The sequence below is a fragment of the Ptychodera flava genome, chromosome 4 (genome assembly GCF_041260155.1).
Source record: "Ptychodera flava strain L36383 chromosome 4, AS_Pfla_20210202, whole genome shotgun sequence".
Taxonomy (NCBI): Eukaryota; Metazoa; Hemichordata; class Enteropneusta; family Ptychoderidae; genus Ptychodera; species Ptychodera flava.
In genome coordinates this window covers 38,747,917-38,764,802 of record NC_091931.1, presented here as the reverse complement: position 1 = coordinate 38,764,802, position 16,886 = coordinate 38,747,917, and the positions used below count along the sequence as shown (strand labels likewise).

The window sequence follows — 16,886 nt, the reverse complement described above, 5'->3', positions numbered from 1 at the left end:
GGTTTTATTTTTTTAATAAATTGTACATTGCCTTTATTGGAAATATCACAGATATCATAAAGATATCATCAAAACGACGTGTGGAATTCGCACTGCTCCCTGTGGTTTTGGCCTCAATGGTTGGCGTCAACCTCATCATTATCCGTTCTGTGGTACAACCTTGACCCACCTTCACCATTGTACACAGACCCTTACAGATGCTCGGTGCAAAAATGACGATTCAACAGCTTTAGTTGTTTGGAATTTTATTTTCCCCTCGAAAACGCGTAAATTTCATGTCACAAATTTGTGATGTAGCATTAAAGACAGACAAGTTTTATCTGTGAAATGTGATGGATGAGGACTTGATTTTGTTCTGCCTTTTAATTTTGATTCAATAGTGTCCTTATGTAGGTCACCACCAAAAGCAAACTCTTTCATTGGCAGAGAGTGCCTGCATAGACAACCTAAGAAAGACGTTATTGAAACAGGACTATTGCCATTCCGATCAAAGGTATATATTTGCTTTACGTAAGCCTCAGACACACCATAAAATTGCTTATGGTCTACGCTTAGAAAGCTTCACTCCAAACCTTCAACCGAAATTGCTTTCATTGTCATGACCCCGTTGCGTACGTCCTTCCCAAAAGCTCTCATTTGCATTTTCAATGTACGGGCGAGGACCTCACCACTGTAACCAAAATCAGCCATTGTCAACGCGTTCACTTCACCTGGTCGCTCACGAGCTTGATGAAATGCATTGCTCTGTGTAAATCTCACGGGTGTATCTACTTTGAACACTCAGTCTATACAAAGCTTCATCAGATGTATCCTGGTGATTGGTCTCAGCGTTTACACTATCTTGGGTGTGCCATAATACAGAAAGGTTTGTACCTTGGATAGTTTTCGTGCAATTTTTTCAATGATAGTTTTCGTGCAAACAGTTTTGACCTACAGCGTCAGTGTGTGCAAAGTGTTCGGCAACTTGTACATGCTTACAAGATTTGATCTTTGGCTGGTGTTATAAACTAGAGAACAGATTTACTCATTTAATGAAGCTTGACATTCTGAAGTGGAGGACCATCCCACAGTGAGGTGATTATGTGTATTGATTTCAAGTCTCACAATTACTCTGCTATACGTATTTGTACCTTTTTTATTCAATTCGTTTGTCAGTTTGTTTTTTTGTGTTCGATCATATTTGAATTTACTTATTTGTTCATTTCGTTTGTTCATGGTCGTGTTATCATTTGTTTCTCTTTCATTTGTCTGTCTATCTAGCTGTCTGTCTGTTGTTTTGATTATTTGTTAGTCAGCCCCTGAGGTTTTACTTGAGTCCTTTAAGTTCCGGGGCAAAACTTTCGCAACGACAGGTCAAGAGACGTGCACGGCCAATGGTAGACCTGTCAAATTTTGTACATATATGCATAAGGGGCAAGATCATCGTTCGAAAGCATTTGCTCTTTACAGTTTTTTACTGTTTTATTCGGCTCTCACATGTATTATGTGATACACGGTATCATATATAGTAGTAGTACTACTAGTAGTGTATTAGAAAAAGTAAAGCAAATGAGGTCAAGTTCGACTGAAAATCTCTTGCCAAAATGACACTGAACATCACACATATAAAAAACTTTAGGGTAGGATGAAAACTATGTTTTAACAAATGCATCAAATATACCGGGAAATAACCAAGTTTTGTTACGGCTGATGGAGCTGCTTTATAATGTTGTCCGTTTTAAAGACCATGATATGTCGCCTATCGCAACGCACTGAAGCTATTCTTGCTAGCAGGAGGAAACGAATGACAACGAAATTGTTTCGAACTTCAACTGGGGTGAGGATTGCACATTATTTGAGATTCTTCCCATTTTAATCTACAGTGTGGATCAAATTCAAGTGATTTCTCCTCCGTGAACAGAGATGCTGCGTCGAACTTGTCGCGATAATAGACAACTGCTTCCAAAATGACCCCAAACGTCAGTGATGTGTTGTGAAGCCTGCCACAGTCTTTACTGAAACATACATACATATCAAACTACCCGTAAAAATCGTTATGTTGATTCGTTTTCACCTTGGATTTGTTTTATTTAACCTTGAGGTCATCGGACTGCCTTCTGTTAATCGATGTATGCGGTATAAATTTACACATGAAGAGACCAACTAATATAGATTTGTTTTAATTAACCTCAGGGTCATTGAAATGCCCTCGATTAAACGAACAACTTACTGCAAGCTGTGGCTTCGTTGTGAGCGGAGAAACATAACCAATTCCTCTTACATGCTCTTGTCACCATCATTACAGAGGAAGATCATAACATCCTTCCCACATACCCGTTTCCTATTCTCTGACGCGACCGACAAAAGCTACTCCCCGTTACTCCTTTTGGTTTTCGATGTTGAGAAATGACTAATAGTATATGAATTATTCAGAGGATACTAAAGCCAAACTTTTCACCATATATTACCATCGTTCCTAAACATAAGGAAGCTCCATATGTCGCCACTCTGCCTGTGTATACTGGTCAATTTGGTGGCAGTAAAGAAACGTTTAAGCTTACATGTAATAAATTATGTTTACAATATTCAGATCAAATACATTATATAAATTGTACTTGGCATGTTTCAATAAATATTAAGATCTTGTTAGATTTTGTTAGTCCGGGTTGCATGATTAATGATTTCAGCTAGTATAGTATCTGAAAAAGCCCTTTACCGAGTAACTCTGATTCTGCCAACACTTGTAACAGACCGTACTTATTGATTACGCGAGAGTTAAGTGGACATGACATGCTGATGAATTAATTCGTCTGCGCATTTCATGTGTAATTGCAATTATAACTTCCTCTGATGAAACGTCTCAATCTTTTCCATTTGTACTTCAGCGATGCTTCATTAAAGTAGAATTCGAAAACAGTCATGTACTTAATGTAATTCGCATCTCGAAAGTGAAAGACCTAAGCTTTTACTCATACATCCCGCCAACAAATTTTCAACCATTCTCTTGCAATGTAAATAAAATTGGCGGTCACCATGAAACGTTTGGTACTAGGGAAACTAATTACCCAACATTTACCGACATTTGAAATTCAAAATGGCAGCCATCCCTGTGTTCTTTCCCTGGGGAAAAAATAAAATTTCCGATTTTCACAAAACTTAGTCGGCAAAAACTTTATTTACTACATAAGCTTCAATGAGCTAGTGGGCCGAAAGAACATTGTAAAGGTTTGAGCGTCTTAATATTTGTGACCAAGGATGGCCGGAAAAAATAATTCACGTTAAAAAAACAACAACAAAACCAGATGTTCCTTTTGCAATAAAGCGTCAGAGATATATAAATACGTTAACATGAAAATTTCACACTCGAATGATAATGAGACAAAATAATTCCAAGACACTTCATCATGCAGAACATGGACCCTGAATCGGACGAGGGAATAGCTGTTGTAGGAATGGCTTGCCGGTTTCCAGGTGCCGGTGACATCGACGAATTTTGGAAAGTCTTGGTTAACGGGGAAAATCACGTGACTCACATTCCAAAGGATAGATGGAATAACGATGCCTTCTACTGTAGTGATGTCAACGCCAAGGGCAAATCTTATGTGAAATCTGCAGCATTTATCGAACGGTATTTAGTACATTTTATATTTCACAAAGATATATATCACCATACAGCCCCAATTGTTCATTGTATGTGCAGCTGCTCGCTATGAAAGCAACCAGTCGGTCTGAAGGAAACTCCCGGATGGGCTGTCGTTTTTTGTCCTGAAAATATGTGCGAAGTAAAGAAATATTCGGTTAGACGGTTGAATGTCCGCACCTGAAAAAAAATAAACAGTCACACGGACCAGGACAGATAGAAGAACATACCAACAGATGTCTTTTTGCATTTGATGACAGAGTAAAAGTCATGGGAAGATTGGCGTGAAAAAATGGTTCATTGCATGCGGTTACATTGCTCGATTTCTTCTAAAATCATAGATATGCCCTTCTTCTTATGAACATAATGTTGTTCCAACATTTCCTTCAGTTGACCCGTATACTCATCTTATTAACCAGGTTGACTGAATGGGACAACCAATTCTTCCAAATCAATGACGACGAAGCTGCTCGTATGGATCCGCAGCAATACCTTTTACTTGAATGCACTTATCGAGCTTTGGAGAATGGTGGTTTCCCACTGGATAAGGTGGCAGGAAAGAACGTCGGGTGTTACATTGGTGAGTCGCATTTAACTGCTTAAAATTACCACTGAAGGGATATCTGAATGTTATGCCTCCAACGAATGGTTCATAAGAACCCATTCAGCAACTTTTTGTTATTACATAGCTAGACAGCGATAATCACAAAATCTTCACAAACATTTTAAGGTTAGTACGCGTCTTGAAATTGAATGACTTAAAACATTTGCCCAAACTTGAGAAACAAATTGCCCAATACTTCCCGATACCTGAAATTCAAAACCGCTGTGTTACCTGGGGAAAAATTTCGTTTTCAAGTTTCACAAAAATAAGTCTATGTAAACTTTATTTATAAGCTTCAAAATGAACCTCAACAAATGTTAGACCAAAAAGGTATAATTGTAAGCGTTTAAGAGTCCACACATCTGTCTCCGAGGCGCATTCTACCTTAATAACTCATTAACATCGATTATCATCATGAACAGAACATTGTCAACAAGCCGTGGAACTGTTTGTAAAGTTGAAGATATGAAGGTAATCATTTTCGAGATAGACAGCGAACTTAGTACGGAAAACTGCTGTTTCTTTCTCATTAAGTTATCATTCAATCATGTATTGCTTTTGTTGTTACCGTAAAGACAATCGATAAACGCATCTTCATCTTAGTAACGTCAGCGAACGATGGCATATTGTGGATTCGGGAAATCATGAACGACCAAAGTTTTGTTTGATGGACGGATCAATCTCCATCCATGGGTACACATTGAGAATAACAAAGGTCCATGGTGCCAAGACAGTAATTTTAAATATCACCTCTTTTCCCATCAAGGTGTTATGAACAACGACTATGCAAGTTTGTTGAGTGGCGATGCAAAGGAGAGAAATAATTATTCTGTGACCGGAATGACATCATCCATAATAGCCAATCGGCTTTCCTACTTCTTCAATTTGACGGGTCCATCACTGTGTGTGGATACAGCTTGTTCGTCTTCCCTCATCGGCACACACCTAGCTTGTCAAGGTCTACGGGCCGGTAAGTGATTGGATACTGCATGGACAAATTTTTTGTGGCAGCCGGCCAATTTATTACTGGTACATAGTCAGGGGCAGCCAAAAGGTGCCGTGGCAAAAAAGCTTAAGGTATCATGCAGTGACGTTTTGTGGCTGGCCGCGTATTTTGTCTGTAATCAACAGATCAATAGGCGGGGTTGGAGAGTACTGAACCTACTATTCTTTCCTTCAATAGCAAATATCTCAGTCAAAAAAGGCCGGTGGCAAGCATGAAATGGGATTCAGTTGTTTATTTCGATGGGGAGGGAAATATATCGGGGAGATGGAAGTGAAAAATGTTTCTTTTGTGAATACGGAAAAGATAGGAGCTTGTCAGTCTGAGGTCACGGGAAAGGATTTAACACTCCATATTTCATGTAATTATCAAGCTGGGGGTATCATTTTGAAGTTCTGTTAAGAAGAAAAAATTAATTCTGCTTTAACGATATAATTTCCATCAATGTCATTTGAGTGTTGATTTTAGATACGTAAACTGTACTGAAGTTATAATGCGATGCTACAGGTATTGTACATATCCACTTGGTGGTAGGCTTTTCTCCTTGACTTAAAAATAAGCTCCTACACTGTACAAATGGCTCAGCTACTATTGCCATTTATCCTCCTGTCGCCGCTGAACAAGGATACAAGGATACTGTGTAATAATTACGAAATACTACAATACACAAGCCAACGTATACGGTTGATGTATACCACTGATACAACAACATCATATGCAAAGTGAGTCAAGTTTCCCCTCTAAAACTTTGTTCATATGGATATGGATCTAAACCATGTTGAAATGTTGCTTGCTATTCTAGGAGACTGTGACATGGCTATCTGTGGCGGCGTCAATGTCTTGTTGGAGCCACATACATTTGTAAGCCTATGCAAGTCAAAAATGTTGTCACCAACTGGTCTATCGCAGCCATTTTCTGCACAAGCTGATGGTTATGCAAGAGGGGAAGGCTGTGGTGTTCTCATACTGAAATCTCTGAAGAAGGTTAACATATTTTTACACTAGAAGAAACAACTTCTGCATGTGGTATATTTTTGAGAATTAGCTACATGGCAAACGCCTCCATACTACTAGTATCATGCAAGTAACAAATGGTTTTATAAAATACAAGTACTATTTTCATACAATATCTGTCAGAAACATATTTACTTAGAAACTCGAACAGTTATTTCTGGAAAGTTTCTGAAGTACGGAAGGAATTGATTTTCCAAGAAATTCACTTACTAGTATTTCTCTTTACATAAACTGTTAAAGACACAACAACATATTGTAACGAGTAACATATTGTAACGAGAAGTCTTTCGTGGTAGGATTCGAGACGGTTCTTCAGACAGTGCTAGTATTTGAGTGGTTTTGTCATCAAGCTATCGCTGTGGTATATTACATACATAATTATTAGTACTACTCTTAACGTCTACTATTCAATCAAACGTCCTATGGACATTATGACAGGTATGATCAATGGTTTTTGCTTGATTTGATATTTGATCAATTTTTTTTGCATTTCTTCTTCAGGCCATTACAGATGGCGACAGAATATGGGGAATTGTTGGCACTGGCTGTAACCAGGATGGCCGATTTGCTACACCAATAACCGCGCCCTCATCCACACAGCAGGAAAACTTGCTGAAAATGGTGTACTCGAAATTCAAGGTTGACCCCTCTCAGGTGGATTACATTGAGGCACACGGTACCGGTACACCGGTAGGGGACCCAGTCGAAGCAACTGCCCTCGGTAAATTTATAGGGAAAGCTCGAAAATCAGGGGAACCATATTGTTTTATAGGTTCTGTAAAAAGTAATATCGGCCATCTAGAATCTGCTGCTGGTGTTGCTGGGATGATAAAAGTGCTCCTAATGATAAATAACAAAACAATTGTGCCAACCCTACATTTTCGAAAACCTAATAGACAGATTGATTTTCATGATTTGCGACTTGAAGTCCCAGTGAAGGTAGTTAGGTGGGAGCAAAGGAAAGGTGGTCGACTGGCTTGTGTCAATTCCTTTGGGTTTGGTGGATCAAATGCGCATGCTATTGTGAGGGAGTATATCGATCAAAGACAGGATCAACCCGTACACCACCCAGTGGTTGCAATCTCTGCCAAGTCAAAGCTGGCAATGAAGTATACCATACAACATCTGAGAAATATACTGAAAAACAAAGATGTAAAATTTATAGAAGACCTGTCATATACATCAACAGTCAGACGAATGCACTGGAACAACTACAGACTGGCAACATGTGTAACTAGTCACGAAAATTTGTATCAGGCTTTAGAAAAGGCAGAAGAAGTGTTTACACACAAGAAATCCCTTACTATTGTAAAAAATAAACGACTAATTTTTGTTTTTCCCGGGATGGGAACTGATTGGAGAGGAATGGGGAATGACTTGTTCGAAAACGAATCGGATTTCAGGGAGGCCATAGTCAAAATCGACCACTTACTGTCTCAGTATACTAGCCGGTCTCTTGTAAAGATTATCCAAACTGGAAAACTGGCTTCTGGTGCTATGAAGCAGATAGCTATTTTTGCGATTGAGGTAGCTCTCCATGATTTATGGTCTTCATGGGGCGTCCTACCCGATGCCATCATTGGCCACTCAGTCGGTGAAGTTGCTGCTGCCTACGCAGCTGGAAAATTGTCTCTTGAAACAGCTGTCAAAATTATCTTCTACAGAAGTCACTTACTAGAAAGAGTGTCAGGGGGTAAAATGGCCGCTGTTAGCAATATCTCGAGGGATGAAGTTGACAAGTTATGCAATGCTGCAGATGGCGGAGTGGAAATTGCAGCCATCAATTCACCAACATCATTCACTTTGTCCGGAGATGCAAACTCCATTGCAGTGATAGAAAATTTAATAATGAAAGAAAACGGGAAAGGAGGCAGCGAAAAGACATTCCGTTTGATTAAGGTAGACACAGCATTTCATTCACAACAAGTACAGCCTATCTGTAGTGAACTGGTGACTTTAATTAGTCCTGTTGAAAGACCAAGAGTTGGCAAATTAGTTGACATTTACTCAACTGTCACTGGACATATTGCTAAAGAAGACGACTATACAAGCAGTCAATATTGGGAGCGTAACATCAGACAGCCAGTCGAATTCTCGCAGGCAGTGGAAGCTGCTATCGTGGAAGATGCACAAAATATAATAATCGAAGTTGGGCCGAAGCCAGCACTACAAAGAAACATCGCTGAAATTACGAACAAATACACGAGCGTAGTTCTTCCGTCGATGAAGGAAAACAAGGATTACTCAACGATGTTGAACACGCTCTGTCAGCTTTTTGAATTAGGAATCCACATCGACTGGAACTCTTATCATAAGCACAGTAAACGAATCCCAATAGATCTGCCAATGTACCAATTTAACAGAAGTAAGCATTGGCATGAACCAGAAACATCCCGCCAACGTAGAATGGGCTGCACACAGGTCACCAGGGAAAGTTTTTGTTTTGTCAGTAGGGATTCAGTTGATGGTATGACATACAGGTGCAGCATAAACAAAAGAAACTTTCCCTTTGTGTTAGAGCACAGAGTTGGTGGTGTTCTAGTGGTTCCTGGTGCTGTGTACGTTGAACTGGCCCTTGAAGCGTGCTTTGTGTCACTACCACTCAGGAGGGAACAAAATTGTAAGTTGGCAATAGAGTTTCTAAAACCACTTGTGCTGAAAGAGGAGAGAGTTATTGACATTACATTGGAGCAGAATTCTTCAGACAATTCAACCTTTTCATTTCAAATCAACGATGGTGGCATTTCCCACGCTATTGGTAAAATAATGGTCTATGAAGAGAGGAAACCTGCCGCTTTTCTTGACATTTCCAAGGTGAAAGCTCAATGTCTTGAAAGCGTACAGGTCGACAACGTGTACCGATTTCTTAATACGTGTGGATTTTCATATGGCTCTATGATGCAGCCAATTTCAGGTGCGTGGAAGAATGGAAAGGAGGCACTTGTAATGCTCTCTTTGCCTGAAAGACTTTTACATCAGCTTGAAAACACAGTGTTCCATCCAGTTCTCCTTGATGGAGTGCTTCAGGCGACGGCTGTGACACAGTTCGATCAAAGTGTTGATGACAACCTTCCAAAATTTAACTTTCCCATTTCTATCGGAGATGTTGAACTCTTTAGGCAGTTGAACTCCGATGTTCTTCTCGTATATGTGCGCCAATTACACAAAACTGGCTGTCTTGTCAGTTTCAATGCCATCGTCATGAATGAGTCGGGTGAAGTTGTCGCAGAATTCAAGAACATTATGACAAAGATGCTGCATGGAAAAGATAGCAGGGTCGTTAGTCAGCTGACTTATGAATTAGAATGGTACGGCATTGCCGAGCAAAACACCCGAACTAGACATGATAAAGCAATTGACTCTTCAAGGAGCGATGTACTTCCACAAAGCGTCATATTCGCTGACAACCTAGGCGTAGCTTCTCTTTTGCAGAAATCTATTAACAGTCATTCCCATTTCATAGAATTCTCTGATGCAAACATAAGAAACATCCATAATATATTGCAAAATTTGCAGGGTGCGATTTGTACAATTCAGCATGTCCTCTACTTCTGGAGTATCTCTGGCGAACGGGAGATAGCAACCGGTGAGAGCTTCTACAAACACATCATCTCCGTATGCGTTTCACTTAAACATATCGTGAAATTCCTTTCTTTGCATGGCGCAAGTTGCAGGCTCACCGTTGTCACACTGGGAAGCCAAAGTATTTGTATGAGTGCTAAGGAAACTTGTTGTAAAACTCGTGAAGAGTTGTATTCTAGCTGTGGACTGTCAGGAGCTCCACTCTGGGGCATGGTTCGATGTTTTCTACATGAAAGTACTTATGACAACACAATATTAGTTGACCTGAGGAAAGGTACAAAGGAAGAGGTGTCGACACTGACCACGCTGGCATTTGCAACACGTGCATTTTACCACTCAGAGTATGCCATAGTTGGTTCTAGAGTCTATATTAATAGACTGAAGCGGTTGAAGCTGACTGAAGATTATTTTAAGGAGCGAGTAGTTCATGCCCAGCAAGAGGTACCAGTCAACGTGATGTCATCTTTACCAGATCGTCTCGAAAGGCTTGAGTTATATCATGGAGATGGGGTTGGACGCTTCATTTCTGCACCCAAATTAGTGCAAGTCTGCATAGTGAAGGCGAGACTCCATTGCCCCGAGTTCTACTATGTTACCAACGTGGGGCTGTCCCCGATGGGATCCCTACCATGGCAAGATACTAGCAACAACCAAGTTCTGATCATCGATTCCATTGGTAAAGTAATGTCATTAGATTCTAGCATCCCACAGGGTACCAAAGTACATATATGTTGCCCCTTAGAGCTGTGCACCGTATCTGATGTGCCAGAATCACTGATTATCAAGTCATATGATTTACCATTGGGCATGCAAGACACGCCATGCCTTTCTTCATGTGTTCTCTTGTGGGAGGTTTTTGTTAAAAATGTACACGAATACTCTTCCAAGCGGCTTATTATAGACGGGTCAAAGAGATTTGATCACCTTGGTAAATTGTTTTTAACTTTTGCCTCAAAATGTGGTTTTGATGAAATGTCAGACAGTCGTTCATACATTTGTCATGATCAGACTACAGGTGATGGAATACAACCTATATTGTTCTTGCATCTGGGCATTACACCGGACAAAGTAATCCGATGGATACATAAAAGTCTACCGACTGGATCAGTTGTTGTAAACATCACAAACGGGCCTAGTTCATCACTACGAGGCCTTTTTATTGTACGACCAGATATAAAGATAATTTCCATTGACAACTCGTATTTATTTCAAGCTAAACGTTTGGAGATAATTCTTCCAAAAGTTGTGGAATGGCTACAAAGAACGACTATGGAAGGATGCACAGAGGCTCCAAACGTCAGCGAATTTAACTTTGATCAGTGTGATAGCAGTACCTTAGTGCCACACTGTGAGGATGAGTCTATCAGAGTACTTGCCATGAATCCTAAAGGTCTTGTCCATGTTGAAGCAGACCAGCTGTTTCATAGAAATGCATGCTATTTGGTTGTTGGTGGAACAAAAGGTCTTGGGTTTGAGCTGTGCAATTACATGTCTGCAAAAGGCGCTGGCTACATAGCTGTGCTATCGAGATATCCTCCAACTTCAACAAAGTCGTCTGAACTTCGTGGCTTAGAAACCAGAGGGACAAAAGTATTATTCCTCAATGCTGATGTCGGTGATGAAGATACCTTGTCAAAAGCCTTGAAAGGTCTGAGAGAGAGATTGAGTGGCATTCCTATCAAAGGTGTGTTTCACGGAGCAGTTGTACTTGCTGATCACCTCTTGGTGAACATGTCTGATGAAGACTTTGTCAAAGCAACTCGTCCAAAAATACTTGGTGCATGGAATCTCCATAAACTAACTATGAATGACCCTCTTGATTACTTTATAATGCATTCATCCATTGTGTCAGTCTTCGGCAATAAAGGCCAAAGCAACTATGGTGCTGGTAATGCATTTCTTGACCATCTAGCCCGTCACAGACGGCAGAGAGGACTCCCAGGCCAGACACTCAACTGGAGTGTTCTAGATATCGGTGTTATTGAAAATGCACGAGAGACCAAGGACATGTTGACGTCTGTTGGCTATTTACCACTGTCAGTCAATGATATCGTGGAATGCTTTGACTACGCCATTAAACATAATCCTTCCCAAGTAGTGTTTGGAGAGTTCCTTTGGAGTCGGATATCCCGTGATTTGATGATGACAGAACGTGCTCCACAAAAGGAACGCTTCAAAGATTTTATACATGAAACAATGAACGTAAACGTTAAAGAAGGTGGAAGATACTCTGAGACTGAAGTGTCTCATGACTCAAAGCAGACAGTAATGTCTTTGCGCGATCTGGTGAAGAAAAATGTTGCCCTTGTGCTTACAGTCGAAACAGAAGAAATTCAAGATGACCTTTCCCTTCTACAACTGGGGTTAGATTCAATTCAGGCAATGACAATGCAGGCACATCTTAAAGATGATACCGGCGTGAACGTTCCAATAGCTCTCTTACTCCAAGACAAAACGACAGTGTCAACGATATCGTGTTATATTGAGGAAAATGACACACATAGAAAGATCGTCCAACAACCCATATCTTACCCTGTAAAGTTTGAAGCAGACAGAAGCTCCGGCAAAGTTGTTGAAAATCAAGCAGAGAGGTTTCATAGAACATTGGACAACCCACCTGATATAACATCAAATGTTTACGCCACGTTCCGAGTCCATAGGAGTGACTTGACCGGGGAGCATTTGATAGAAGCTGTAAGAATGTTGATGAAGAAGCATACCATGCTCCGAGCAAAATACAGGCTGGCTGATTCAGCTGAAGATATGTATGATGTTGTTTTTGACATCCATGAAAACTGCGAACCAGACGTTCGAATTCTTCGACGAAAAGCAAATGAAGTGAACGTCCTCGCCGAAATGAAACAAGCCAGTGAAATACCTTTTGATCTGAGAAATGAATTTCCAGTCAGATTCTTTATGAAAATCGCTGACAATAACGTAACCCACTTCAGCTGTGTTGTGCATAACATTTCTTGTGATTTCTTTTCATTGACAATGCTGTTTAGAGATCTAAGAAATGCATTGCTTTCTTCTATCGAAACAGACAAGAGTGAACAGTTTGAATTCGGCCAGTATTTAGCACAGCGAAACCAGTTGTTGCATTCAAGGGAGAAATCCTTGAGAGGTTTCTGGGAAGAGGTCTTCAAAACTCCTCTTGAGTTTATACCAGGGCGATTCTCCTTGATAAATCGAAATCCCATATCAGCAAAAGGGTACCAAGTTTCATTGGACGTCAGATCATCAGATTCCAGTGATCTGTACCGTTTTGCACGACAGTCTGGTTTGACTGCATTTCAGGTAATTATAGGGGTATACGCAATACTGCTTCATATTCACTCCCGATCAAACGATGTGCTAATAACATATCCAGTTGATATGAGAATTCATATTCCTGTAAGCCGTGATGCAATTGGCTTCTTTGTCAATGCCATTCCCCTGAGAGTTAGTTTTGGAGATAAGAAGATGTGTATCACTGACTTCCTAAAGGGCATAGGGAACATGGTGAAATCGGGAATGCAGCATAGCCTATATCCGTTCCCAAAAATATCACAATGTGTGAAGATTACTGGTGATGACAAGCCTTCATTCCTTGCGCAACACACCATTTCATGGGAGGAGTACTCAGCATTACAAGAAGTTGGCCACTCGGATATAGTCGACGGTATTGAGAATGTAGATGGAGGAGTGGCCAACTTGAGGTGTACCACATTTATCGAGGCCATCAGCAATACAAATAAAAACAGCTTGTCGTTGAAATTTAATTTCAACTCATCCTGTATTACCCAAGACGAGGGTACGCAGTTTTCAAAAGATTATGCGAACCTGTTGGAAACATGCATCCGTGAACCCCATCTTTGCCTGGTCGATATCGTTTCTAAGTATCCAACACACTATTAGCATGTGTTCCAGAATGTGAAAACCTGCAATTGAATGTAATGGACAAATTTGGATATAGAACGGAGCCATTTGTGGAAATAATCGCATTCCCCGTTCTTTCCATGGTGCATGGCTTAAACGGAAATATCACAGGATCCGTATCCCGATCATCATTCATAAAATCTGAGTTAGTTGTGCAAGAGCACTTGCTTGGCAAATGATAAAGAATTGAAAATGCCTTAATCTAGTGATGCGTGCACTACAAACATTCCCGGAAAAGGTATTATAGTAATTAATACAATGGCATTCATGCCCGTATTTCGTTTTAAGGTCTATTGTTCTGACTCAGAAGCACGTGTAATATTTTCTCACTCTCTCGTTTTCAATACCTCTTTGGTTGATCTTATTAGATGGATTCTTGTGGTTTTATGGTACACCTTTGAGTTTTGCAGGAGCATCGATAACACTTTGAAATTTTTATTTCCTACTATATCGGCAAAGTGTAATTGTGTAGGAAAAGTTTGCTAGCTTCATTTATTTTATAAAGTTATGTTCAGAATTTCTGTTATGAACGTGAGACAGAGCAATTTGGTCGAGAAGTGTTCCAGAAAAGGGATATCTATAGCCTAGTTAACAGCTTTTTCTTAAAGTGTGGTAAAGGCATAGACACAGACATGTAGGCTGTTATTACATTGCACAGTTCAATCACAATCATCCAGAATCCAATAATACTAGGTCAAAATTCGTTAATACATGGTCAATTGTTACAAACACAGACACAAAACAACACAGAAGAGACATCAAAGTACCAGTACACACAACAAAGTCAAATCCGTGAAAGAAAGGTACATGGACCTAGCTCTGGCGAAAAGGACCAAGAAGTGATATCAGGCTTAGAACATCAGCTTCAGTATATTATCGATGATGCTACTTTCACAGGGTGAAAAATCAAAACATCAATGGATCATAATTATGAGACCAAATTCAAATTGCCTAATGTCAATGTTTCTCAGGTGGGAAAATCATAAAGTTAGAATTTGAAAAAGGTCTTCTATAAATTTTATATCTTTGATTTCTTTCAAGAATCTTATGGGTAATAAATAGCAATTTTACATCTGAGAAAATGCTAAGAAGACTTCTTCCACATACTTTCTAAGAAATCTACAAGATATGTTACTTCTTTGAGTCTTATAAGATCTTGAAGGGAGGGTCAAAGGCCAATGAATACAGGCGCTGATGATGTTTTGTAAAATGAATCAAGTAGAATAGCATGGTAAAATTTTCATGAGCAAAGTTCACACAAGCTTGGCTGTACAAATATTGCAAGATACAAAATACAAATAAATCAACAGCAATATGTCACCTGTTTCATACTCAAATACTTTCTACATTCTCCCAATTTCAACATGCGTTTGTTCATCCTGTGCACTCTTTCCTTGGTCAAAGCTTTATAACTTTGTATAAAATAAACATTTCAATTAGTTCTAAACAGGTCCTCGTTGATTTGAACTGGGATCCAGGCTAGTATTTGCAAGACTTTTGTCTATGTGTCCATGATCTAACTGCACGTTTGCCAACTCTACTCAATGAACAATTTTAGGAATAATCATATTTATTCAGCCATGGAATATTGTTCACTTTACCACTGGATAATTGTAAAACTGTTTTTCTTCAATTTTTTCCACAAAGTGTAAATTAAAGACACAATTATGTATAATATATGTTTGTCTATCTGCCTGTGTGTCCGTATGTATTGTCATATCACCCTTCGACTGTTTAGTATTTTATCACTTGAATTTAGTTTTTACGACTGACAATGATTCTGACCGACATTTTGTGGAGCGATCGTGATTAACCCTACACGTGATACATGGTGAGAATGCTCTCCCCTTGTTGATTTTCCTGACCCTCGAAGTAACCGTTTATCCTGTTTTAGTGAATGTATACATTAGCATTGACCGGACGCTATGTTGACAGATGTACTGATGGGAGCGACCTTCCTGCCTTTCATATCTGCCGACTGTCTTTAGTTAATTGTAGATGCATACCAAAGGCATGGCAGTATTCAGATTTAGAGGCAATTTAAGTTGTACACTTTCTAGAGAGAGATGCACTTCTTGACGCATTCCTGTACAGAGATGTAGACGCTCTGTGACTTTGACGTACTGACTTCAGTGAGAAGCTCAGTCTGTTTGACTGTGGTGGACCACGTCTTTGTAGACATCCGACCTTTCTAGAAATTGTAATCATGTAGACGTATCGTGATTAAACTAAGTGTATGTACGTACGTACGTACGTACGTACGTACATACATACATACATACATACATACATACATACATACATACATACATACATACATACATACAGACTGTATGTATGTACAGAAATATGTCGCAAATAGGAACACACCTGGAGGATGGGATCTTTTGACCTCTTATCTGGAGTATAGTATACAACTGGATATTCGGTCTCCCGTTCTTATTCAGAAGATCCGTTTGTCTTTTAAACCTATCGATCTACAAAAAGGGGCCTTGTTTGATTGTCCGCCATGCAATGGCCCTGATGGGTTTCACGAATAGTAACTTTCCAATTCTGACCAATCAGGGAATCCCCACCAAAATGCTCCTGTTCCCAAAATGCCAAATTTACCCTGATACCTCATACAACACGATGGTAAATACCAACTTGAGGAATGCCACCACTTCTTGAACATCACAACTTTTTGGATATGTTCGCTGTTCATCCAGGAAAAGTGCCAAAACATCAATTTTAATCACGAGAAAATCAATTGAGGATTTGATGTAATAAAAACGGAAGTAACACGACAAGGCATATTAGTGTAGTAGACACAGTTTCCTGTTCACGCAATCCATTATACGTAATAGATTTGTATCAGAATGCTGGCACATCTGCTCCTACCCATCACTCATCAGACCGTTCTCTTGGAGATTGCAAACCCATGAAAAGACCGTGCAAAGCAACTTGACTTGCATCATGGCCCGACATTATACTTTGAGCATTTTCCATATAATACGCTGTCAAGTCGCCATACTTGTTAAAGAGCATCTTAAAATGGTTTGTAATCGTGGGAACCTTCAAAAGCAGAAATCATGCCTTGCCAATGTATTCCTGCAGATAGAAACAAAGTTTCCGTAATTGTTCCGAAGTAAATTTGTGGAATGGAA

The 16,886-nt window shown here is 39.7% G+C and overlaps 1 protein-coding gene across 1 annotated transcript; it reads left to right on the top strand.

The window, feature by feature from the left end:
- The first annotated feature begins 682 nt into the window (after nt 1-682).
- LOC139131699 (phthioceranic/hydroxyphthioceranic acid synthase-like) lies at nt 683-15,417 on the top strand. Its single transcript, XM_070697883.1, has 6 exons — nt 683-865; nt 3,390-3,607; nt 4,039-4,199; nt 4,990-5,193; nt 6,029-6,210; nt 6,742-15,417. The coding sequence occupies exons 2-6, from the start codon at nt 3,393-3,395 to the stop codon at nt 13,717-13,719; spliced, it is 7,740 nt and encodes a 2,579-aa protein (XP_070553984.1). The 5' UTR covers nt 683-865; nt 3,390-3,392; the 3' UTR covers nt 13,720-15,417.
- The last annotated feature ends 1,469 nt before the right edge of the window (nt 15,418-16,886 follow it).

Coding starts and splice junctions, on each gene's coding strand:
- LOC139131699 (XM_070697883.1), top strand. CDS start 3,393: ATGGACCCTGAATCGGACGAGGGAATAGCTGTTGTAGGAATGGCTTGC. Junction 3,608..4,038: donor TCTGCAGCATTTATCGAACG/GTATTTAGTACA, acceptor CTTATTAACCAG/GTTGACTGAATGGGACAACC. Junction 5,194..6,028: donor TTGTCAAGGTCTACGGGCCG/GTAAGTGATTGG, acceptor TTGCTATTCTAG/GAGACTGTGACATGGCTATC.